At 40.6% G+C, this 25,263-nt stretch overlaps 1 protein-coding gene across 1 annotated transcript in view; it reads right to left on the bottom strand.

The window, feature by feature from the left end:
• The window catches only part of LOC121463352, a 116,019-nt gene that overhangs the window by 57,187 nt on the left and 33,569 nt on the right, over positions 1 to 25,263 (bottom strand). The window contains exon 4 of the mRNA XM_041675527.1: positions 222 to 297. Within this exon, the coding sequence (XP_041531461.1) occupies positions 222 to 297 (76 nt within the window). The remainder of the gene's footprint in view (positions 1 to 221; positions 298 to 25,263) is intronic.

Here is a 25,263-nt window from a genome sequence, read left to right as displayed (position 1 = left end):
CCATGTGAGTTGTATTCCACACACTCATGTGAGCCTGTGCTGAAATGAAAAGCAGACAAAGTCAGGAGAAAACAAAGCTTCTTTGAGTAATTAGTAAAACAAGACATAACATTGATTTTCTTCTTGTCTTAAATGAAAACCTGACTTCTGTTTAGAAGGTAAGAGCAAAGGATACATGAGAGGTGGCCTTGTGCAAATAAAGACTTGAGAGTCATTCTCACCTTGACAACCGTCACATCCATGCCAGACAGGTGTAAAATTGGGGCAGCATTTTTCTCAAATAGAGCTCTGGCTTTGCTGTAGACAAAGAGGGGGGAAAAAAACCACAATTATTTAATACACATTCTAAAGCTGAGAATACAATTTAACCATGTGCCCTAGAGAACACAGACTTGATTTGTCCAAGAATAGGAAATTCACAGTGAGTTCCCATAGGTAGAAAAACAGATTGTCCCTTGTCTCACACAATCAGCTTGTATACATTTGGGATGCTACATTCTCTAGACAAACAATCAACAATCAAACAACAAAGCCTGACCCCCTCAGAACTCCCATGGCAGGCCCAGCAGAGAAGAGAACGGATGGACACAGGGCTGGCCTGCAGACCTAGCTCTCAGAGCACATGTGCTCTCCTGCAGTTGACCATACTCTAATAAAGGGAATAGAGGTATTTACTGCAACATTAGTGATAGGGCCCAGGGCAACAAAACAGACTCACTTAACCCTTTAACAATCAGCTTGCTCTTCTGGGAAGAGACACATCGTTTTTAAAGTTTAAACACTATGAGTCATCCCAAATCGAGAAAGTTTTTTTCCATGACAGCTGAGTTTTTGCTAGGAAAGGAAGCATCAAAGTTATCCCTTAGGATGGATGACTAACAAGGATAACTAACAAGGAGCTGGTCTACATCTCCCAAGCACAGACGCCATCTCTGTTCCTCTAGCACTTGATACATCTGTCCATCAACAGTGCTTTCAATGCATGATGAGGACAGCTTTCACACTGTCTTTAGCACAAGACAAGAAACTTGCAAAAACAGTTACCAGTCCTTAGTAATTCTTGAATCCTCCAACTTCTAGGAGGGGATATTCAAAGGTATTTACTAAGTATCTGATGAATTAGTGTAAGAATGAATCTGAATAAATCCCCACATGTAGGCAGATGAATTCTGAGGAAAGGCAAACATGATATTGATATCTTACTGACTGTAATATCTTACAATTAGAGGAATCATTAAGCAGCCTTGGATGGCTTTGTGCATTTCTCATGAGCATCATTCCATCAGTGCAATCTCGTCCAATCCAGGTCGAGATTCAGAAACAGTCTAGGGCTCAGAGGCAGAAGTAGCAGAATGTCTCTTCGCACGAATGGTAGATTTGAAATCAAATAAATGTCAAAATATATCAATTAGTTGGCCAGTCTTTTACCCTGGCATTTTCAACTATCACACACGCACACAGTATTAAAACATCTCACTACTACCTACATATTTACTTAGCTCTTTTCCTAAAACAGTTTCCTTAAAAACGAGTGATGTATACCTTACCTTTCTTAAGAATATTTGTATGAGAAATACAAAGGCAGCTAAGGAGGAGCACTTAAGGGCTGAACACAGAACAAATTCGCCATCTTTACTGAAAGCTAGAACCACAAATGACATACAAAAGGAAGATTATCAGCAACTTCAATGGAAGCTGAAAAGACTGCACAAGATTCCACAAGAACCATCAAGGCTCTAAGTGGGAACAAAAGCAAGTTCAATATTTGCCACCGTTCCTGGTGCCTGAATAATTATCAGAAGGAACATAAAAAGCTACATGGAAGTGAGTCCCCTCTTCCCCTCCACCCCTTCTGCACCATAACAAAAGGAGAAGCTGGGGACATTGTGAGGGATGCCTTCACTGCTGGAATGATAAGAACAGAACAGCGGGGAGTGGATCAGACCATCTCCTAAAAGCAGAACTCTGATGGTCTCAATCTGTCAGATCAATCACACCAAATCTGTAGTCTCTATGAGCTCCAGAGAAAGGACTCGAACATTTGCTGTTCATTTACATCTTTACATGAGGTCACAGGTTCAGAAAACCTCTAAAATAAGCAAAGACTTTTCTCCGATTGAAAAACACATGTTGCCAGTAAGAAATACATTATTTATTATATAATTAAGGGTGCAATAGCACCAGGCCTGAATAAAAACTTTATGTACTTACAGCAATTTCTAGACTCAGGCCCACACAAGATAATTATGCTTTAATGTATTATTTATTAACACTAAACACACAGTTTGTAGCAATAAGGGCGGCGGGGCTGCGTCCCCAGCACCCCGGCTGCCTGGCTAGCTTATGCCCGAAATAACAACACACAAACTGTATTCATTTAATCACTGCTTGGCCCATTTCTATCTAGCCTCTTCTAGGCTAATTCTCACATATTAATTTAGCCCATTTCTAATATTCTATGTAGCACAGCTAGGTGTGCTTACGGGGAAGATTCTAGCCTATGTCCATCCTGGGTCAGAGCTTCATCACGTGCGTCTGCCCAGGAGCCGGGAGCATGACGTCTCTCTGAGGCGTCTGCTCTGAGAGGAGAGCTGTGGAGTCTGAGCTCACTTCCTCTTCCTCCCAGTGTTCTGTTTACTTCTCCCACCTATCTTCTAACCAATGGGGGCCAAGCAGTTTCTTTTTATTTAACCAATGACCTTCCTCCATTAACAGTTATCTTATTTCTTAAGGTTTTCCTGAAGTGTTTTTTTTTTTGTTGTTTTTTTTTTTGTGAAAAGGAATCCACTTCTCCATTGCAACTTCTTATACTCATTTAGATAGGGTGCTGTAAATCCCATGCTGTCCTTGAATTGATTGTGTAGCTGAGATAGTTAACTTTAAACTCCTGATCTTTCTGCTTCCCTCTGTAAAGAGCTGAAACCACAGGTGTTGCTACCAGGCCAAGTTTATGCAGTACTGGTGACTGAACCTAGGGAAGGCCTCGCATGTGCTGGGCCAACACTCACCAATTTATTCTGATCCATGGCCCATTCCCTAGGGAATTTATAACTTAAATGTAAGCTGGGAATTTAATGTAAATCAAAGAAAGGTTTAGGTTTTTATTTTTGTAACATCATGTAATAGTAACTTTTGCTAAAATAATTTTTTTTTTCGAGTAACTTTCACTTAAAGTCAGGGTTTGGAGGCATGTTATGAATTCAAGGTCAGAAAAGTTCAGGAGTTAAAAGCTTTCTTCCCCACTCAGATGTTAATAGTATTTGGAGTTGTTGCTTCTGGAGGTAATTAGAATAAGATGGAATCAATAATAACATTAGTGTCTATATGAGAAAAGAAACAGACCCAAGCTAGTATGTTTGCTGTGTGTCACCATGGTCTTGTTAATACCTTGGGAAAAAAAGTAAAATTTACTTATACTCTATTAATTAGAGGGTCTCTATAATTTTATGTTTAAGTGTTTTCTTGCTATTTTTAACATTTCATTCCAAATGCCCAAACAACTGCTTTTTGATGTTTTTCTATGTTTTATCTAAAACTGTATCTGTAAAGTGACCATGATTTATCTGAAAGATTTATTGTTATGACTACTATACCTGGCAGATTTATTTACATAAACAAATACTTATGAAACTGCTCAGACAGTTCAGTTTGCCACCTCCTTACATAGAAAGTTGCTCATCTCTGGTCCATTATTTGGATAATGCTGTATTTCATTTTATGAATTTCCCCTTTATTGCCTTGGGCTAATGTGCATCCTATTAGCTCATCACCTCCCAGGGCTTGTTCTGGCTTTTGCCTGAATTAAGTGACTATGAGGACTCACTTGAGTTATTAATGTGATTTCTTAATTATACTTTTTATATATACAGAAGGACTTTCCACACCACTTACCTACTAGGTGAATTAGATTTCAAGTCTAATAGGGAAGAAGGAAAGACCTCCTTGCATGCAAGCTTCTGGTGAATGCAATGTAGGACTTATGTTACAGTTTTAACCAAGGCAGAAGCATTGCTTTCATATTTATACATTAATGGAACTGCAAAGCTTAGGTTAAAAATATATTGAGTAAAAATATAATTAACCCATTTTCTCTCAAGATGAATTGTGCTACTCTTAGTTACTATGTTGACATGATAGTATCACATGTTGGAAGGTGAGAGGCAAATTTGGGAGGGTAAAGGTGGTGGAGACTATCTTGTCTACAACTTCCTCAGAGATCCAAGAAAGAAATAATGTTAACTGAGTAAGCAGGAAGTGGAAGCAAGGGAGTTCCAAAAAATGAGAGAAAAGACAGAAATAGCTGGCTGTCTGGACAGTCATCCAAGGGTTCTCTGTAACATTGGAGCATCCATCTTCAGCCTACAGGACTAAAATACCTGATAGACTTCTGTGAAACAGGATATTCTGAAGAACTTTCCTGCCTAGTCTCGGCAAATTTTGGAAGTTTTTTTAAAATTTTTTTTTGTGTGTGTCCTGCTTGTCCAATTTGGACAGCATACGGTCAGCAGCTGAGTCAAGAGCATTTTCTTGCCCAGTGGTTTACTTTTCTCACAAAGAAACTAAACTCCATGTGGAGTTTCTTCAAAAATTGGAGCTGCCAAGATCACACAAGTCTCAATGTCATAAGAAAAAAGAACCTATGTTATTAAAATATCTTAAATGCTACATTCTGTGGATCTGTGAAGTGTTTGAAGATGATCTGTCAATCTAATATATGTTTGACCTTGAAAACATATGACCACAAATTTGATTGTAATAGGTAAAAAACTACTAACATGTATTACTTCTTTATCCTAAATAGTTTGTAATACTAATTTTCAAGGACTATAAATTTGCATTACATTGTTAAATGAACTGTATATGTACAATATCTTGAACAAGATAAAAAATCTATGTACAATATTCCCTAACAAAAATAACCTAAAATTTGTATCAATATACAAAGTTCCAAGCCAATGTAAAATATTGAAAACTAGTAGTTGCTTTTTAGGTTTAAAAGTAGATTCAATAATCTACCTTTTTAATCCTATTTTTGTATCTCCCTGTTTTTCAGAGTAGTTTCAAAAATCTACTCTTTTATTCTATCATGTCTGTATCCCCATTTATTGTTTTGAAAACAAGACTCCCAAATTTAATCACTTTCATTTAGCTTTTTTTCTGACCATTAGCAATAGCAACTTGTAACCAAGCCCCTTAAAAATTCACAAATATCCATAACCCAGTGAAAGGCCAGAAACCACCCAGCCCACCTCTTGGAAATGTGGTTCTTGAGTTCTTAAATTTACTTCCTGCAGTGTGGTGATGACATATTTAGGAGATCCTGAAAAGAAAATGTTGGGTTGATAGTCAAGTCCTGGGAGTGGCAGCTGCATCACTTGTTGCCCGTCGCTGCATAATGTAAACGTGCAGGGCTTGTCTCAAGACATGACCACAGTAGTCTGTGAGGCTGGGTCATTTCAGCTAGCCACCTCAAAATTGTTCTGAGCAGTTTGTAGTCCAAAGGCGATCTTTAGGCAGTGTTTTTCAGCTCAGCGGCATTATCATAGTCCTGTTGGAATCTTCCTTGTGGGGGTCCCATCATCATCTTGGAGACTTTAAGCAGCTACTTCTGCTTCTGTGCATGCCCCCCCCCCCCCCAAGCAGTTATTTCTGCTCCTGTCTAGACCACAAAGCTGGATGGCCAGCTGTCAGGAATAGTTGGTTTTTCCAACTAACTCCTACGATGCTGAAAAGAGCTCAAGGCATGTGTCTTAATCAGCTCCTTAACCAAGCAAAGCTTTTTAAAGTTTTCCATGTCCTTACAGTATAAAGAACAAGTAGGATATTTCCCCTATAACTTACCTGGCTTGTTGCCACATGGTAGAAAAGTCTTTTTTAAACCTTTCCCATTGAAATATTTTTATGACATTCTGAGTGCTTCAGCACATTTCCTATTAATTTCATCATTACCTTGTGCTACAGGGCCTGAGACCCAAATGGGATAATTCTTATTCCTGATTATTTCTTGAAATTGAATAAATAATAATACCAAATCTGCATCATCTGGCATACATTCAGCAGTTTCAATATGCCAAACAAGTCTTTCTACATATTACAAATCAGTAACTACTCTGCAAAATACAATAATATCATCATAATAACACATAATTCTGACTTTTGGGCAGAATTGTAAGGTGTTTAAACCACCTTACTTAAACTTTCGGATTTATACCTTGTCTTTCCTGATCTATTTACATTAGTAAAATCTTTTCCCATAATGAAATTAGAAATTAGAATTCCCTGGTGTCTACTGCTTCTCTAGTTGTTAAGGAAAGGGAAAGAAATAAATGTCTTTTAAAATATCCTTATTCCTGCCAGGAAGGCAGACACCAGATGGTGTGGGAAGTCCTTCTATATATGTGTTACTTTTATTGGTTAATAAAGAAGCTGCTTTTGACCAATGGCTTAACAGAACATTGCCAGGCTGGAAGAGATAGAGGAGTAGGTGGAGCCAATAAGAAGCCATGGAGCTGCCAGAGGAGGAAGATGAGAGTTGTCAGTCAGAACCCTGCTGGTAGGCCATGAGCCTCATGGTAAAATATAAAATCATGATAGAGGTGGGCAGTCCTTGGGCTTCCCACAGGTCAGGGAACCCTGATTGCTCTTCGAGCAGATGAGGGAGGAGGACTTGATCAGGGGAGGGGGAGGGAAATGGGAAGCGGTTGCGGGGACGAGGCAGAAATCCTTAATAAAAAAATAAATTTAAAAAAAATAAAAATAAAAAAATACCCAGTTCAGTCTTAAAAAAAAAAAAGGTTTTAATATAAGATATAAGAGCTAGCTAGCAATATGGCTTAAGTCATTGGCCAAGCAGTGATTTAAATAATACAGTTTCTGTGTGATTATTTCATGAGTCTGGCCAGCCGGGAAATGAACAAGTGGCCTCAGACTACAACCAGGGACTGATGGGGTGGAGACATGGGAGCTTTAAGTTTGGAACTCAGGCTATACCTGAAGCTGTTGAGGGAAGGTATCCTGGTTACCTACAGCATTGAAGCAAAAGACAACCTGACTGTTGTAAGTCAGGCTATACTAACAGCTGTGAAGTGAAGGTATCATGAATACCTAATGGTGAGGAGGAAGACATCTTGACTAATGAGAAGTGAGGTTATTCCTGAAGCTGTGTTCTGGTGGGGAATGGTCTGCCCATAGAATGTGTCTATCCTGCTCTCCTCCAATAGAGACCTTACAACTGGGTTCTGTTCCACCCTGCTAAGAGCCCGTCCCAGGAGAGATGTCCATTTCATCTTAGCTTTGGACCAAGTTGTTACTTCTTTACCTTACTCAGATAATGAGGAAACACCTACAGAAATGTAGCCATCTGCTCTGGGTCCAGCAAAAGGTCGCTACTTCTGCTCTGCTCCCCTAATGGAGTTTCCCAGCAGAGGTGACTGTTTCTCCTATGCTCTGCTCTACTAGTAAATTTCCAAGCAGAGATTCTGCTTTATTCCAGCAAAAGTAAATCTTCACCCAAAACTCATTCAAGAGATTTATTTGGGAGGAAATGTGGCGGACTTCTCGACTGGTGAGAAAGAACAACCACCACATCAGGATTCCACTCAGATCACGCTTTACTGGAGTACCCTTGATTGATGGGGAGCATGAAACAAAAGGGGCAGGAAACGAGGGGCAGGAAGGGAAGGGTAGGAAGCAAAGGGGCAGGGAGCGAAGGGGCAGGGAGCTAAGGGTAGAGACAGCATGAAGCGAAGGGGGGAAGGGCACTGAGGCAGCTGCTTAAATAGGGAATTGGCACACAGGTCGCCCTGTGATTGGCTGCCACCAACAGCTGACACTAGACCGCATCGGGATAGGCTCAAGGATCCTCATCCACCGAGCATGCCGGAAGCAGGGGACATGCAGCTCTCAAAGGCATAGCCAAATATGGAGTTGTTTATTTCCAACAAGACAGGATTTCGGTGCCATCTTGTAATGGCGATCCTGTCCGGCTCACTACAAGGAAGAAATCCAGATTACCTGTGTCTGCCAGAGTGAAAAAGGGCAACTGTCAACCGAGTAAGCACAAGTTTTATATGGTGCTTCTTAGGGTTGGAGATTTTCCAGGGAAATTTTTAGGGTGGGGATTGGTAAGATCTCAATCCCTCAGTTTGAACAGCTCAGAGATTTGCTGGAGTTTGTGTTCAGGAATTCATTGGTTTTCCTGCATGGGGATTGGTTGGGTTCACACTCAGTTGGTCAGAGGTAGAGATTGTTTCTTTTACTTTGGTTCCAGGGCCAAAGTGTAGGTTTTTTACTGGTTTTGGTTTCAGGATCACCATATGTTTCTTTCACTGACCCTTTTAATCAACACATAAGGGTTCCTAAATTCATTTTTCCATGAGTCTGTGGGAGCAAACACTGTAAACAATGGACACTATAAAGTCTGAACAGATTTTTGCCACTGTCAATTTTTTTCTACAAAATACTCTTGTGTCACTGAATGCAAGTTTGTTGTATAAAGATCTTACCAAATACTTTAAAATAATAAGACCTCAGTATTTTTTACAGGTACTCAAAGACTACTGTCATAGTAACTGTCTTTCAAATGTTTACTGTACACAAAAATTTTACTCTTGTCTAAAGTACATAATTTTACCACAATCACTATATTTTTTGTTTTCTCTGCAGTATGACTTTTTCTCATTATTTTGAAAACTATCAATTATTGTAAATAGTTTGCCACACTGATTACATTCATAGGGTTTCTTTCCAGTGTACGTTCTTCTATGTACTGCAAGATTTCTGTGATGTGCACTGATTACATCCATAGGGTTTCTCTCCAGTGTGTGTTCTTTTATGTATCTGAAGATAATGGTGTCATGCAAAGGCTTTCCCACATTGATTACATTCATAGGGTTTATCTTCAGTGTGTGTTCTTCTATGGCATTGAAGATAACTGGGTAAAGGCTTTACCACACTGATTACATTCATAAGGTTTCTCTCCAGTATGTGTTCTTTTGTCTTTGAAGTTGACTATGACTATGTTGTGTAAAGGCTTTACCACATTGATTACATTCATACAGTTTTTCTCCAGTATGAATTCTTTTATGTATTTGAAGACTTCTGCGTTATGTAAAGGCTTTTACACACATTGATTTTACCACATTGATTACATTCATAGGGTTTATCTTCAGTGTGTGTTCTTCTATGGCTTTGAATTTAACTGGGTAAAGGCTTTACCACACTGATTACATTCATAAGGTTTCTCTCCAGTATGTGTTCTTTTGTCTTTGAAGTTGACTATGACTATGTTGTGTAAAGGCTTTACCACATTGAATACATTCATATGGTTTCTCTCCAGTATGAATTCTTTTATGTATTTGAAGACTTCTGCGTTATGTAAAGGCTTTTACACACATTGATTTTACCACATTGATTACATTCATAGGGTTTCACTCCAGTGTGTGTTCTTCTATGTATTGCAAGATTTCTGTGACAGCTATGTCACAGACATACTATGTCACAGTATGTGTTCTTTTGTCTTTGAAGTTGACTATGACTATGTTGTGTAAAGGCTTTACCACATTGAATACATTCATATGGTTTCTCTCCAGTATGAATTCTTTTATGTATTTGAAGACTTCTGCGTTATGTAAAGGCTTTTACACACATTGATTTTACCACACTGATTACATTCATAAGGTTTCTCTCCAGTATGTGTTTTTTTATGTCTTTGAAGATGACTATGTTGTATAAAGTCTTTACCACATTGATTACATACATATGGTTTCTCTCCAGTATAAATTCTTTTATGTATTTGAAGACTTCGGCGTTCTGTAAAGGCTTTATCACATTGATTGCATTCATAGGGATCCTCTCCAGTATGACTTCTTTTATGTCTTTGAAGACTTTTGTGTCGTGTAAAGGCTTTACGACACTGATTATATTCATAGGGTGTCTCTCCAGTATGACTTCTTTCATGTTTTCTAGAACATTGACAACATTCATCAGTATTATGGTCTTCCCAACTGTATCCTATAGTAGTGAGGTTCCTGTCCGTCTCCAGTATCACATCTTTGTAGATTCCTCTGTGAAGTATCCAGCAACATACACTCTTCCCATGTAAAGTCAACATGCACATCATCACTGCATTCATTTTGCGGGATCCCTGCTCACCTATGACTGACTCAAAGCTCCTTGATGCAGGACTTGAAGTACAACACACAAAAACAATGGTACCAGCTCCTCTGCAAATCCAAGCTATTTCCTGAAGTTTTAAACCAGTCCTACATAATGAGATAGCTGCACAATAAATTATACATTGTGTTAGTGCGTGGACATGATGACAAAAACCGTGCCATTAACTAGTAAAAACTTTGAAACAAAAAGAGCTGGAGAGTGTAAGAGTAACTGTGTCCTACATGCATGTGGAGATCTACCTTGTTATAAGAAGAAACGCACTCAGGAAAGGCCATCTGTGGCAGCATCTTAACCTGCCTTTAGATAAAGTATTATATTTGCAAACAAGAATCTGCTTTAACTTCAAAAATTTAAATCGGGGCTGGAGCGAAGGCTCAATAGCTAAGGCTGCCTGAACAAGCTCAAGTGTGAAGACCTGGAGTTCTGATCCCAAAACTCACATAAGTGCCCAGTGGATGTGATAGCAGCCAGGCCTCTGAAGACAGGGCTGGGATCCCCACAGCAGATATATTGACAAGTTCTGAGTTTGACTGAGAGACTTTGCCTCAATGAATAAAATGGAAGAGCAACTGAAGACAGTCCCTACATCAACCTCAGGCTTCTATAAACATGTGCACAAATGTGCCCATACATATGCATGTACACACACACACATGTGTTTGTGAAAAAAGGAATATTCTAGAAGCAGAACAACACACACACAGGCACACACGCACACACACACGCACGCACACACATGCACACGCATACACATTGAACTCTCTGCTGCCTTCACCAGGTCACAGTGACTGATGGACTGGGTATTTTGGCTCTGCTGTTTAAGGACCTAGCAATATGGTTTATTACTGATGTGAAACCTGGTGTTTATGAAGAAGGGGAGAGGCCTGAACCAAGCCTAGCAGTAGTCTATTAAGCAAGGTTAATCTGCATAATCAGGCACAATTTACAGAACGGGTGCATACACCACTTAGTATGGCGTCAAGCTCAAGCTTCCCCAAAAGATCATACATATCCCCCAAACTGACTTTGGGGCCCCGGCTCCTTTTTGCTCCACATTTTGCCTGGACATTTAAAACACGACCCCAACTACTCATCACCAATGTCATGTGACTTCAATTTTATAGCATCCAACCTAATAAATATTCACAAATTACTCAAGACTCAGCACAACTGATCTAGACACTGGGAAAACAATAGGCATCATTTTTTTCCTCTTCAATTCTTTCATTCTATTTTATAAAATGTAAATCTTAAATTGCTTTTTTTCCAAAATGGTCAGTGTCTTTGTATTGATCTCCCCAACCGCCTAACTAACACTGTACACTTTCTTTTTTCTGTTCTGCATTTTCCCCTCACTTATAATCACTTTGATTCCTCCGCACCCTCTCCTCGCCTTCACAGTACCCCTCCATTTCATTGAGTACACACGGCCAAGAAAGACAGCATTGTAAACAAAAGCCCAGCTTTCCTCACACTGAATTCCCTCCGCACAATCCCTTTGTGCATCAGTTACTGAGGTACACGGTCTTTCTTCTCCCTATCACTGCCCTATTGGCAGCATCCTTGTTTGGGAATAATGAACATGCTGCTACAGGACCAGCTGAGGATTCCCTTCTCTGGAAAGAGCACACTGTCCTCCTGAGTCCACAGTGTTCTTGGTCATCTCTGTACATCTTTGTCTATGGTGACAGCCTGACACAATTAGTAAAGCAGGGCGACAATCGTTCCCAAGAGGATCACTCCCAAGCTGACACAAAGCCTCGGTGTTTGTTGAAGTTCAGATCACCTATGGTTACTTCTGTTGTAATATGAGCAGCAGGGCTGCGTTCCCAGCACCCCGGCTGCCTGCTCGGCTAGCTTATGCCCCAAAATAATTACACAGACACTGTATTCTTTTAATCACTGCTTGGCCCATTTCTATCTAGCCTCTTCTAGGCTAACTCTCACACCTGGACTAGCCCATTTCTAATATTCTATGTAGCACAGCTAGGTGCACTTACCGGGCCTGGGTCGGAGCTTCATCACGTGTGTCTGCCCAGGAGCCAGGAGCATGGCGTCCCTCTCTGAGGTGTCTTCTCCCGAGAGGAGAGCTGTCGAGTCTGAGCTCACTTCCTCTTCCTCCCAGCATTCTGTTCTGTTTACTCCTCCCACCTATCTTCTAACCAATGAGGGCCAAGCAGTTTCTTTTTATTTAACCAATGACCTTCCTCCATCATTTCCCCTTTTTCGGTTTAAACAAAAAAAAAAAGGCTTTAACTTTAACATAGCAAAATTACATATAACGAAACAGTTATCAAGTAAAAGTTACAATAATCTTTATCATAACTAAGGAAAACTATAACTATAACTAACTATTCTTAACTCCATCAAAGACTCCAGAAAGATACAATACTACCTAAGCAAACAAGAAAAAAGCAACTTTTAAAACTCTAGAAATGACAGAGATATCTCGCTGCCTGGACAGTCACCCAAAGTTCCTCTGTACCGTTGGGGCATCCATCTTTAGCCTTCAGGCCCATGGTATCCAGCAGACATTTCCATAAAGCAGGAAAATTCAAAGTCAGTTCAGTCACTATCTGTTGTGTCCTGCAGAATGTCTCGCAGACTCTTTCATGAATCAGGAACTCCGAAAGATCGTCTCACCTTAGGCAAGTTCAGTAGTCCTCTCTCTGTGGGTTCTCTGTGTCCAGTTTATGCAATAGTCCAGGCAAGAGCAGTTTCTTGCCCAAATGGCTATCAAACTCCATAATGAGCCTCTTCGATGCCCATCTTCCTCTTGAAGTAGATTGGTGCTGCCAGGAGCAGAATGTCTCATTGTCATGAAAAGTCCTAAGTTATTAAAACATTTAAAATGTCATATTCTATAATCTTTGAAAGATATGAAGAATGCCTATCTAAAATATATCTATGTACATCTAGAAAACCTATGGACGTGTAGGCTGAAGATGGATGCCCCAACGGTACAGAGGAACTGTGGATGACTGTATAGGCAGTGAGATATCTCTGTCATTTCTAGAGTTTTGGAAGTTGCTTACTTCTTGTTTACTTAGGTAATATTATATCCTTCTGGAGTCTTTGATGAGTTAAAGAATGGTTAGTTATAGTTATAGTTTTTCTTTGTTATGATAAAAGATAAAATATATCTAAATATTGTAACTGTAATTCTTGCTTGATAACTTTTGTTATAAGTAATTTTACTATGTTAAAATTAAAGCCTTTCTTTTTTTGTTTAAACAGAAAAGGGGAAATGGTGTAGGAGGTCCTTCTGTATTTGTGTTGATTTCATTGGTTGAATAAAGAAGCTACCTTGGCCTTTTGATAGGGCAGCCCTTAGGTGGGTGGAGTATACAGAACAGAATGCTGAAAAGAAGGGAAGTGTGGCAGACACCATGAAGCTCCTGCCTGGGACTGACACTGGTTAGAATCTTTCTTGTAAACCATGACCTCATGGTGAACATAGATTAATAGAAATGGGTTAATCAAGATGTGAGAGTTAGATAATAAGAGGGTAGAACTAATGGGCCAGGCAGTGTTTAATGAATACAATTTCTGTATAATTATTTCGGGTGTAAGCTAGCCAGGCGGCAGGACGCAGCCCGCTCCTAATTACAACACCCTTTACTCAGATGAATATCTGAATAATTATCACATATTAATTATATGATCATCACCTACATTTTTTCAACCCCTAAAGAATTTACTTCTGGCCAAAGAACAAAAGTTCATTCATGATCTCCATAATAGAATCCACAAGCAACGTAACACAGGGACACAGCTATTCAGTGACAGTAAGCCATTTTACGTTAGGATAAAACCTTGCTTCACTTACCAGGGGCAGTGTCTTCTAGAAAATATTGCTGACTTTATTACAAGCATACAACGTGCAAGGCCACAGGCTATGAGAAGGGAAGTTTAACCCATGTGGCTTCAGTTTTCAGTGGACAATCCTTTCTCTACCAGTTCATTACTAAAACTTATCTTCCCCACCCCTGTCAAATCTATGTTACCAGTGAATTTTCACATCTGCATACACAAAAGAAACCCATTACTCAAGCCTTTTCCACTCCACTGGTCTAAGGCTGAGTGGACTCAAGAAGCAGAGAAGTAAATGTGAGCATTCAAACTAGCAACAGGACGGCAGCTCAGACTGTGCTGTCTGGAGCGGAGAGCTGGGGAGAACGATAGGAAGAGCAGAAACGTGAGCTGGGCGGTGGTGGCGCACACCTTGAATCCCAGCACTTGGGAGGCAGAGGCAGGTGGATATCTGTGAGTTCAAGACCAGCGTAGTCTACAAACTGAGTTCCAAGACAGCCAGGCTGTTACACAAAGAAACCCTGTCTCAGGAGGGGAAGAAGAAACAAAGCTGGGCTATGACAGCAGAATTCTAGAAGAGAATTAAAAAATAAAGATTAGAGAAAAAAGGTATAAAAAGATACTGTATTAAATAACTCACTCTAAATCTACCACCTTCCTGGTTGTCCATTCTTGCTTCTAAATAAACACCCTCTGAGCTGAGGAGAGGGCTCAGTGGGGAAAGGAAGAATAAAGCGCTTGTTGTGCAAGCCTAAGGAACTGAGCTCAATCCCCAGCATCCAGGTAGAAAGTGGAGAGTGTCAATGTAGTCTACAGCCCCAGAGCTGGGAGGTGAACAGGCAGGTCCTAGGGGCAGCGGGTCTGGCTGGAACAGCAAGCTCTGAGTTCAGTAAGAAACAATGAATCGGAAATTAGGTGGGAAATCTACTGAGGATGACATACCAATCCCAACCTCTGGCTCACAGAGACATAAGTGCACAGACATGCACACACACACACACACACACACACACACACACACACTTTCCAAATGCTTCAAAAAGATATTTTCTTTACAAAAAACTACCTGGCCCATCATCATTTCTGTTATTTTTTTACTCTTACTCAGACCTTGACATTTTGCTGCTAAATCCCAAATATCATTTTGTTCCGTTACACTCCATTCTAGAATTCCAGCAGGAAAAAAGCAACTAAGCCAGCTGTGGTGGTCTGAATAAAAATTGCCCCCATAGACTCACAGGAAGAGGAATTATATACGCCAGCGTCAATTAAATGGTTTCCTTTATAAGTGTTATCTTCGTTATGATGTTTCTTTACAGCAAAAGAAACGCTAAGACAGAAGTTGGTACCAGGAGTGGGGTATTCCTGTGATCAGTCTGACAATATTTTTGCCTTGAGGAATATGTAACACTTGGACTCTGGACTCAAAAAGTGATTGGACATTTTAAGTGGGGCTTAGCGGGCCATACTAGTAGAAGAATGGAAGACAATGGTGCTGAGGGTGATATGAACTATGGGGGCTAGCTCAAGAGGTTTCAGAGGACAAGAATTTTAGTATGTGGCCTAGAGATTGTTTTGTGATATTTTGGTGAAGAATGTGGCTGTTTTCTGCCCTTGACCAAAAACTCTGCCTGAGGCTAAATTAATGAATTATGGATTAACAGTTTGGCAGAGGAGGACATTTCCACACAAATTAGCATTACCATGTTGTGTGGCTATTAGTGGCTAGTCTTATGTAGATCTATAATGAAAAGGACAAGTTAAACAAGAAAAAATACAAAATGTGAAGTTGAAGGAGAAAAGCAGCACCAGGACGTGTAAACAGATAAAAAAAAAAGCCTGATGCTTAATGGAATACAGGGAGTGGTAACCTCAGAACAAGACCCTGCCTAGCTAAACTTCCAACATGTGAACAGTGAAAAGGAATTAAAGAAAAGCTTAGGGTCAGGTGTGGTGGCACACACCTTTAATCCTAATACTGGGGAAGCAGAGGCAGATGGGTTTAAGAGTCCAAAGCCAGCCTGGAATACAGAGTAAGTTCCAGAACAGTAAACTTAGATAGTGAAGGAAAGTATTGAAAACTGAAAGCTGGTGAAAATGTATTTGAACAAAGGGGATAATTGTTTGAACTTGGCAGTTCTTGGTTGCACAGTTCTGGTTTTAGAGTTAAGCATAGAAGAAATGGGTATGGATCTCCCTTCTCGATTAAGGAAAGGTGCTGAAGCCAGGCATGCCAGGGTATCCCTATATGGAAGTCTAGAAAGGCCATTGTGTGAAGCTGTAAAGGTGAAGCCTGGATTGCCTTGGAAACCCCAAGATGTAGGAGATGCCAGAGCTGTAAGATACCTGCCAAGAAAGGTGCTAACAGGAAGCAGAACCAGCCCAAGAGAAAACAATGTGATAGAGTCAACAAAGCTGAAAAGATTTGAAGAGCACTTTGGCATCATGCATGGAAATGTGGAGTTTGGAGTTTACCAGCTGGTTTTCAGTCTTACTGTGGTCCCGTATTTCCTCACTATACTACCTTTCCTCCATTTTGGAATGGGAATGTATATCCTGTGCCACTGCATGTTACACGTATGTAATCTACATTTTTTAAAAAAATTTGATTTTTACATGGGCTTATAGTTAAGAGATTGCCATGAGTATCACAGACTTTGGACTGTGGACTTTCAGACATAGTTGAGACTGTGATAGACTACAGGACTTTTGAAGTTGGACTAAACGCACTTTGCACTATGATGCAGCTACAAGCCTATGGGGGCTAGGGCATGGAATACAGCGGTATGAATGAAAATGGCATCCACAGACTGATAGGATAGGGCATTATTGAAGATGTGACCTTGTTGGGGGAGTGGGCTTTGAGGTTTTAGATGCTAAATCCAGGTCTGGCATGGTGATCTCTTTCTATTGTCTGATCCTCTCTTCCTACTGTCTGTCCACCCAGATGTAGAACTCAGCTACTTCTCCAGAATCATGTCTGTCTGAGTGCTGCCCTGCTTCCTGCCACGATGACAATGAACTAAACCTTTGAACTGTAAGCCAGCCCCAATTAAATGTCCTCCGTTATAAGAGTTGCTGTGGTCATGGAGTCTCTGCACAGCAATAGAAACCATAAGACACCAGATTCCAGAGCCACAGCACTAAATTACCCCTCCTTGTCCTCATTTCTCAGTCCCTAGAGTTGCTAACCATACTTATAACTCAAGTCTAGGTTCCATAATGGATTAAGTGTGAGACTAGAGTTGAATTACATGACTTTTATTTTAGCCATTCAGTAATTTAGACTGTAAAAAGAACAGAGGAAAAGTCAAAAAAGCTGTGAGGATCAACCCACCGTAGTCACAGGGGAGGAGCTAAACAGGTGCAGGGGAGTGGAGGACTAGAACAGTAAGGAGGTCAGTAGGTGGGGAAAGTACCCAACAAGACCTTATTCCTGGGAAAGTATGAGGGATGGGATTCAGAACAGAGGCGGAGGATGCACCTTAGTAAGAGGAGGGTGTATCAGCACAACTACCTGGAACTCAATATTAAGTTGTATTCAACAGTTACTTGATTTGGTTATTAAGTATTGCATACATGTACTGGAGAATCATACTGAGACTAAAACAGCTATAAAAATATTGGGTCAATTAAAAAATAACCCAAAAGCTTATTTTTTGGAAGAGGGTCTCATCGTACAGTTCAGACTGGCCTGAAACTCATTATGTAACCCAGGAGGTAAGCTTGTGATACTCCTCCTGCCTCAGCTTCCCAGAAGCTAGAATTATAGGTTTAAACTACCATGCTGATCTTTAAAAGAAAATTTAAAGTTTATTTAAATTGATTTTTAAACAACTCTAAGCTACACTAGATGGTCTATCTGTGCAGAAATAAAATCAAATTCTTAGAGCATATTTAGAACCAAAGAAGGATTTATTAATAGTATCTATTGAAGTGAAAACACTTCAGAAACAAACATGAGGTCTGCCACCCACTTCTACTAAATGTGTTCTCTTTGTCATTTTAACTTTCACACATCTCTTTAGACGTCATAAGCTTAAATGGCATAGAACAAAAAGGCACTGAGTCACAGAACTCCATCTGCAGGGTATAAACTACACATTGGGAAGAGAGCAAACCAGGGTCTTAAATCTGAAAGGTTTGCAATTCAACTATCATTGCCACAGTCAGAGAAACGATGCTACAGCAGAATCCCAGGGAACTGGAGAGCAATGCGAAGCCATGGATCAGCCATGTCAGGGAGACGGGCTTTAAAAGGAGGAGTAAACAATTTTAACAAGACTTGGCTCTCAGAGCAACATCTGCTCTGAACCGTTATCCCTGGGGGCGATTCAATCAGGAATGATTCAGGCTTTAGCCAGATCTTCAGGGGTAACTGCAACAGGCACCAATTCCCAGCTCTTCAGCCAGTCCAGTTATGTGTTCTTGGGGTGATCCCAAAGTAAACAGGTCTAAAATGGTGGGTGTCAGAACCGCTCTTCACCAGACGGCTGACTTCCCCCATCCTACTCAGAACTGGCTGACAGCCTGACCCATCTGGAGGTGGAGGAAGAGTCAAACTACACTGATGCAAGACCCCAGGTGAGTCCCGTGGAGGAGCTGTCTCTCCTGCACCATGGAGATAAGGGACGACTTAATTTTATCACAGGAAAGGGCATTACCTGAGCTTCTTGACAGGCTGCTCTTCTTAGCAGGTTATCACTATCAAAGCAAACAAAAGAGACCCAGCATTAGCATTGCTAGAGATTAAGACCCAAATTGATTTGGACCTTGAGAATTCAGTCCTAATCAGTTTGGGTCTTAATCTCTAGCAATGCTAATCATCAGGAGCAGAGGGAGAGAGAGCACGAGCAAGGAACTCAGGACCATGAGGGGTGCACCCACACACTGAGACAATGGGGATGTTCTACTGGGAACTCACCAAGACCAGCTGGCCAGGGTCTGGAAAAGCCTGGGATAAAACCGGACTCTCTGAACATAACAGACAATGAGGACTACTGAGAACTCAAGAACAATGGCACTGGGTTTCTGATCCTACTGCACGTACTGGCTTTGTGGGAGCCTAGGCAGTTTGGATGCTCAACTTACTAGACCTGGATGGAGGTGGGGGGTTCCTTGGACTTCCCACAGGACAGGGAACCCTGATTGCTTTTCGGGCTGGGGGGGGGGACTTAATTAGGGGAGGGGGAGGGAAATGGGAGGCGGTGGCTGGGAAGAGACAGAAATCTTTAATAAATAAATAAATTTAAAAAAAAAAAAGACCCAAACTGAATTGGTAGGTTCTTAGGTTGGGGAGGTACCTATAGTGAAGATTTCTTAAAGACCTGATAGCAAATCAGAAGCACATTAGGGAAATACATTCTGAGGGAAATTCGCTTCTGCTAGCTATTCCCACATTCTGGTGGACAGAACAATGGCCTAGACCCCTGAGACACCTACAGCCCAATCTCTAGAACCTGAAGATCTGTGACCTCACATAACAACAGGAAAGTGCAGGGAAATTGAGGACTTCAGGACAGGGAGGACATCTTGCATTATCCCTCAGGTCTGTTAGGCAGAGCAGCCTTTCTGACCATGGTCAGAACACACATGACTCTGGGAGGGTGGTCACTTGCTGCTTTAAAGATGGAAGGGGCTATAAGCCCGGGAATGTTGTGAACCTGGAAAAGTTAGGAAGCAGCTTCTCCCCTGAGAGCCTCAGGAGGAATGGCAGGCCTATCAACCCTTGGACTTTAGCCCATAAAATAGTAAGATAAACATCAATGGTTTGTTAAACTGTAAGTTATTAGGTAACAATAGGAAACAAATAGACGTGTCTTGTATTTTCTTATCCAAAGGATACTACTCAGGTCATTTGCCAAAGCTAAATTTGATGTTTAGCTGCTTCTACTACTATTTTATCTAAGTCCCCTATTTTTTATATCACTATCAGATACTCTATTATATCACAAATGGAAATAAGAGGCAACAGTTTGGCTTCCAAAAATGAAAACATTTTATCAGAATGCAGGCATGTGTTTGATTACAGAAAGTTCTCCACAATGTGTGGTGAGAGCACATTCCATGGCTCTGATGCCTGCAGAGGCCAGTCTTCAAAACCTGCACTTCCACACTTCCTATTGCTAAGGAAATAACTGAAGGGTAAAACCAAACATGACTGTTCTAAAAAAAAATAAACAAAACCATTCTTAATAATACTCTGCTGTACTCATAGATCAGTCGGTGCCTTATCCAGACATCAGAGAGGTCTCCTCCTACAGCAGATGGGAACAGATGCAGGGACCCCCCCCCCCCCAGCCAGAAATTATGTGGAAAGAGAGTGGAAACTTGAGGTCTCCATCAGATCCTTCCCCCAGAGCTCAGGGAATCCTGGAGCTGAGGAGGCCAAAAGAGTAGATGGAGGGAAGAGAGGACACCAGGAGAACAAGGCCGTCTGAATCAACTGAGCAAGGCACATATGAACTCACAGAGACTGAAGCAACAATTACAGGGTCTACATGGGTCTGCACCAGGTCCTCTGTATATATACTACAGCTATTAGCTTAATATTTTTATGGAACTCCTGAAAGTGAGAAAAAGTGGGTCTCTGACTATTTTGCCTATTTTCATGGACTCTTTTCCCCCTGTTGGGTTGCCATGTTCAATTTTGATACGATGGCTTTTGCTTTGTTTTATTACATTTTATTTTGTTATGTTTGTTGTTATCTGTTATAGGTCTGTTCTTTTCTAATGAGACAGAAATGGAGTAATCGAAGGAGAGAGGAGGTAGGGAGAACTGGGAGGAGTACAGAGAGAGAGGGGAAACTACAATCGGGATATATTGTATGAGGAAAGAATCTATTTTCAATAAAAGAAAGATAAAAAAGTAAAGAAAGAAAGGAAGAAAGAAATAATAGAGGAAAAGGGTTAAGTTTTCCTTATTTCCCATCATCCCTTTGATATTGCTTTATGTTTCTTGTTTTGCTTCTCCTAAAAGGTACATGTGTTCAGACCTCTAAGAATTTGGTCATTTTCTCTCTCCCAGATGTTATGATTTAAATATGAAATATCTCTAAAAGGTCCATGTTTCAGACACACAGTTCCCAGCACGGGGTGCTGTTTTCAAAGCTATGATGCCTTAGGGGGTGGTGCCTGCCTGAATGAGGGTTCACTATGGGGTCAGTCTTTGACAGTGATCCTGTCCTTGGTCCAGCTGCCCTTTCTTGCCTTATGATTCATTACCATATGTTCCCACTGCCATGCCTTTCCCATCATGATGAACTGTAACCCACATGAAACAGCAATTCAAAATAAAATTTCTGTCTATTGTTACAAGTTGTTTCTGTTTATTATTTGGGTAATAGTGATGAAGAACAACTAACACAATATGGAGAAAAACAAAAGACCAAATATAAAACCAGCCCTGCCTTCACCTACCACACATGAAACTTCCCATATTGTCTTCCTTTCTGGATTATAAACTTCTTTAAATAATGGATAATTTGCTAGTATTTACTCCTGCTAAACCCACAGCACAGACTCTTGCAGACAGTGGGAACTCAATGAATACTTGTTAATAAATAAGTGGCAAATGTTTGGACAGGAAAATTGACTCACTGGGCTCGAAAGGCACACTTTCTGCTTCAAGGGAAACTGAAGGTTATTCTTGTATGAGTATCTGGCAATCCTGAACCAGCAGATTAACCGAGACAGCTCTGCAGTGTAGCCAAGGGCAAGGATGAAAACCCACACTCAGGGTTACGCTGCCAGGTCAAAAGGACCTCAGACTGTGTGAGCATGTACATGCAGCACCGTAGGCACTAGGACTCTTCAAAACCAAAGCAGGGAGTTCTGACCTGATACCACGGAGCCCAAGAACTGTTCTAATGTCAGAGAATTCCAGATACCTAATGGATCTAGAGTCTGAATGTGAGCTAGAGACCTACAGAAAACAGACTGTACATCAACTGGCAGCCCATGCTCTGTCTATACAACAAGGTACCTCCTAGGCACTAATAGTAAATACAATTTACAAGAGGTGTTCCAAAATGTAGTCATATCAGGAAGGGGCCTGAAGACATACTCAGAAGCAAAATGGAGGCTCTTTGACAGAAATGAATTAGAAGCTTCTGGGTTAGAAAATAAGGAAGAAAAAGTAGCCTGTTGATGCTACTGCCTGAGGCTTTAAAAAAATATGAACTTGCCTGCTACTACAGGTAATAGGATGCTCTCAATTTATTCCAAGCCATAAATGCTTTATTTCTTACTTTAGGACTGCAAAATACAGTAAGTTGTTACTTCAATAACAGCTTTACATGGAGAGAAGAATTACATTGATCCATCTTATTTCCCAAAAAGAGTATTTCTCACTACAGTTAGAGGCAAATTGTTCAGCAATTTCTACCACCAGTTTTCCCTTGGTGCATGCAAACACTGTCTTTGCCTTGCACAAAACAGATTTCAAGTTTAGATGTTTACAGCGACCATGGAGACTTACTCAGGCTTCCTAAAATAATTAGTCATCACATTGCCAGAGGCTCCGCTCACTGGTTGTCAATGGAGAAGGAGAGATGGGGGAAAATGGCAGCAAAGCTACAAGTGACTCTTGCAAAGTGACTACGGAGGGGAAGCCATTTCCAACTACACATTTCAGCCCTTTCCGCATGCCCAGATACCTTCCAGACAGGTAAACACTGTGCAGGGGCCTCAGCTGCATGGAGAAAATAATGGCCACAGCACTTCTGCCAAAGAGACGACCTTGACCCAGCAGAAGGAAGTGCAGTCTACTGGGAAGAATGTCTAATCTTTCCTTCCTAAAATATGTCCAGTTCTTTAGGGATCAGAAAAAATGGTCAATGTGACAGGTTAGAAAACCAGGGTGACAATCCAAATGTTACAGATTCTTGAAAGGATACGGGATCCTTCACTCTAGTATTTCTGTTTTCATGGACATCAGCTTTCCTTGTTCCCTGGCCTCTCTATGATGGACACCAAGAAAATCGTCTCAATTCTCTCAAGCACAAAATGAGAAAGAAATTCCCTAAAGTCCTGAAAACATAAAGGAGGAAAATATTCTATGAATAATAATACTAAGTGGCAAATGTCTGCATTTCAATGCCTATAAAGTATATAACCTTATATTAATAAAGTATATATACGTACTTATACATATATGCACATAAGTAAACTAAAAAGTATACTTATAAAAGTATATGAAAGAAAACAAGGAGCTACACTGACAAGGGTTGGCATCAAACCCATCACAGTCATATTCCTGAGTAAAAATGGGTAAAGAAAAAAGTTAACAAACTCAGACAATGTGTGTACGACAGCCTCCTGGGCTAGTGAAAAGTGAGGCAGCTTTTTAGTTGGTGTCTTAATTCAATAATGGAAGAGACATTTCTAAATAATAATATAAAGAAAGCCAAAACCAGTTCTCCAAGAATTATCATTTGTAGCTGGGCAGTGATAGCACATGCCTTTAATCCCAGCACTCAGGAGGAAGAGGCAGGTGGATCTCTATGATTTCAAGGGCAACCTGGTCTACAGAGCAAGTTGCAGGACACAGAGAAGAAACCCTGTCTCGGAAAAAAAACAAAACAACAACAGCAACAAAAAAAAAAGCATACAATTACTTGTTAAAACAGAAGAGAGAGAAGAGATTTGGAAAAAAGTTCATAGAACACAATGAATTTAACACAATAGCTATACACAGAGGAACGAAGAAGAAGCAGCAGGAGGATGTTCAACAATGAACTAAACACTCCCAACAAGTCTTTGCCAAATGTGTGAACCCACTTACTAAATGAGATTTGTGATTCAGCCCAGAATTTTGAATTTGCTCACTGTCAAAGCAAGGATTCCTGAATACTGGCAGCAATGTTTATTTAGGTCTGCAATCCCTGCTTTATCATCTTTGTTTCTCTGACAAAGCACAAAAAGGCAAACAATAAATATTTGCAACCACAACAAATCAATGCTTTTGTCCAAAGGTGTCCACGCCCAAGCCCATTTCCTACAATTCTGCAATTTTAAGGTTGAAAGAGTTCTTAGAAAAGATCCAGCCCATGGCATTACAATCTCCCTCCACAGAACCCAGCCCCCATCAATCAAATGGATGACACCACTCCACTAGTAACAGAGTCCTACAGCAGTGAGTCTCATCTTGTAATGATATACATCCAACGACCATCATTATACACTGACATGTGTCACTGAAAGTAAATACACACTGAGGCTCATTATGTGCAAGGTACTCAGGTCCAGAGAAAACAAGAAGACAATTAGAGATTATAAAGGTATTCAAGAACCAAGAGAAAACCTAACAGTTCCTCTATAAACATCCCCATGAGATGGGATTCACTGTGGGCTCACAGCTCCACAACACATCGGGACAACTTCTGACCTGAAATCACGTAAGTTAGTAGCTACTAATATCAGGGCTCTGCTGTTCTGAAATATGCTCCATTTGAAATGCTGGCTTCTACCTAGAGAAGAGCTGCTTTCAGCACAGCTAAGATTACCTTCTGTACAGGCCTGGGAACAAGTGAAACCACTAACATGAAAATCTCCGCAATTATGTGAAGCCAAAAACACAAGCTATAACTTAAATATACCTCCTGTCTTCCATCTTACATATAGGAAAGTACAGATACTGATTTTTTTTTAAAGGAAGAAATCTATTTTCTACATAATCTAACAAAAGAACTTAGAAAGAAAGGGCATATAATTAATTTTCATTGCATTTAAAAAGTTTTTAAAGACGTTTTCTTATTCCCTATCAAATATGGAATAACAAGCATGCTATTTAATTACCTACAAATGAACTTCTTTAAATAGCACTGATTAAAACCCCACTTTCAGCATCAGCCTGTGCACAGGGGTGGGGAGCTAGATTCAGAATGAACTTCGAAATGACAAAGCAAACTGCTTTATCAAAATTTCAACTAATATGAAACAAAGAGAAGCTAGGAAGGGGAATAAACCTCCTGCCATCAGCCATCAGTAAGGCAGCTGAGGCAGGGGAGGCGGCCAGATCCCAGACATCTGTCTCAGAGTCAGAGGCTGCTCTGAAGGGTATCGGGATGAAGCATCTCCTCCCAGACATCCAGAGATACTGGGAACCAAAGCACAAGACGTTCCTGAAACCATACTCTCCACCAAAAGAAAACTATCAGTCTAGTCAAGTGTGGCTCATACATAATTTACCCCTGGGAGCTAACACATTCCCCTTGCCTCTCCTGTCAGGGTCTCAAACTCAGTGTGCCTAAAATAGAATATAGAATCTCTTCC

Source organism: Microtus oregoni, unplaced genomic scaffold (genome assembly GCF_018167655.1).
Source record: "Microtus oregoni isolate MIOR12 unplaced genomic scaffold, Mior012 000026F_ref0000081, whole genome shotgun sequence".
Classification (NCBI taxonomy): Eukaryota; Metazoa; Chordata; class Mammalia; order Rodentia; family Cricetidae; genus Microtus; species Microtus oregoni.
Note: the sequence above shows the minus strand (reverse complement) of the source record. Positions and strands in the feature narration are given on the sequence as shown.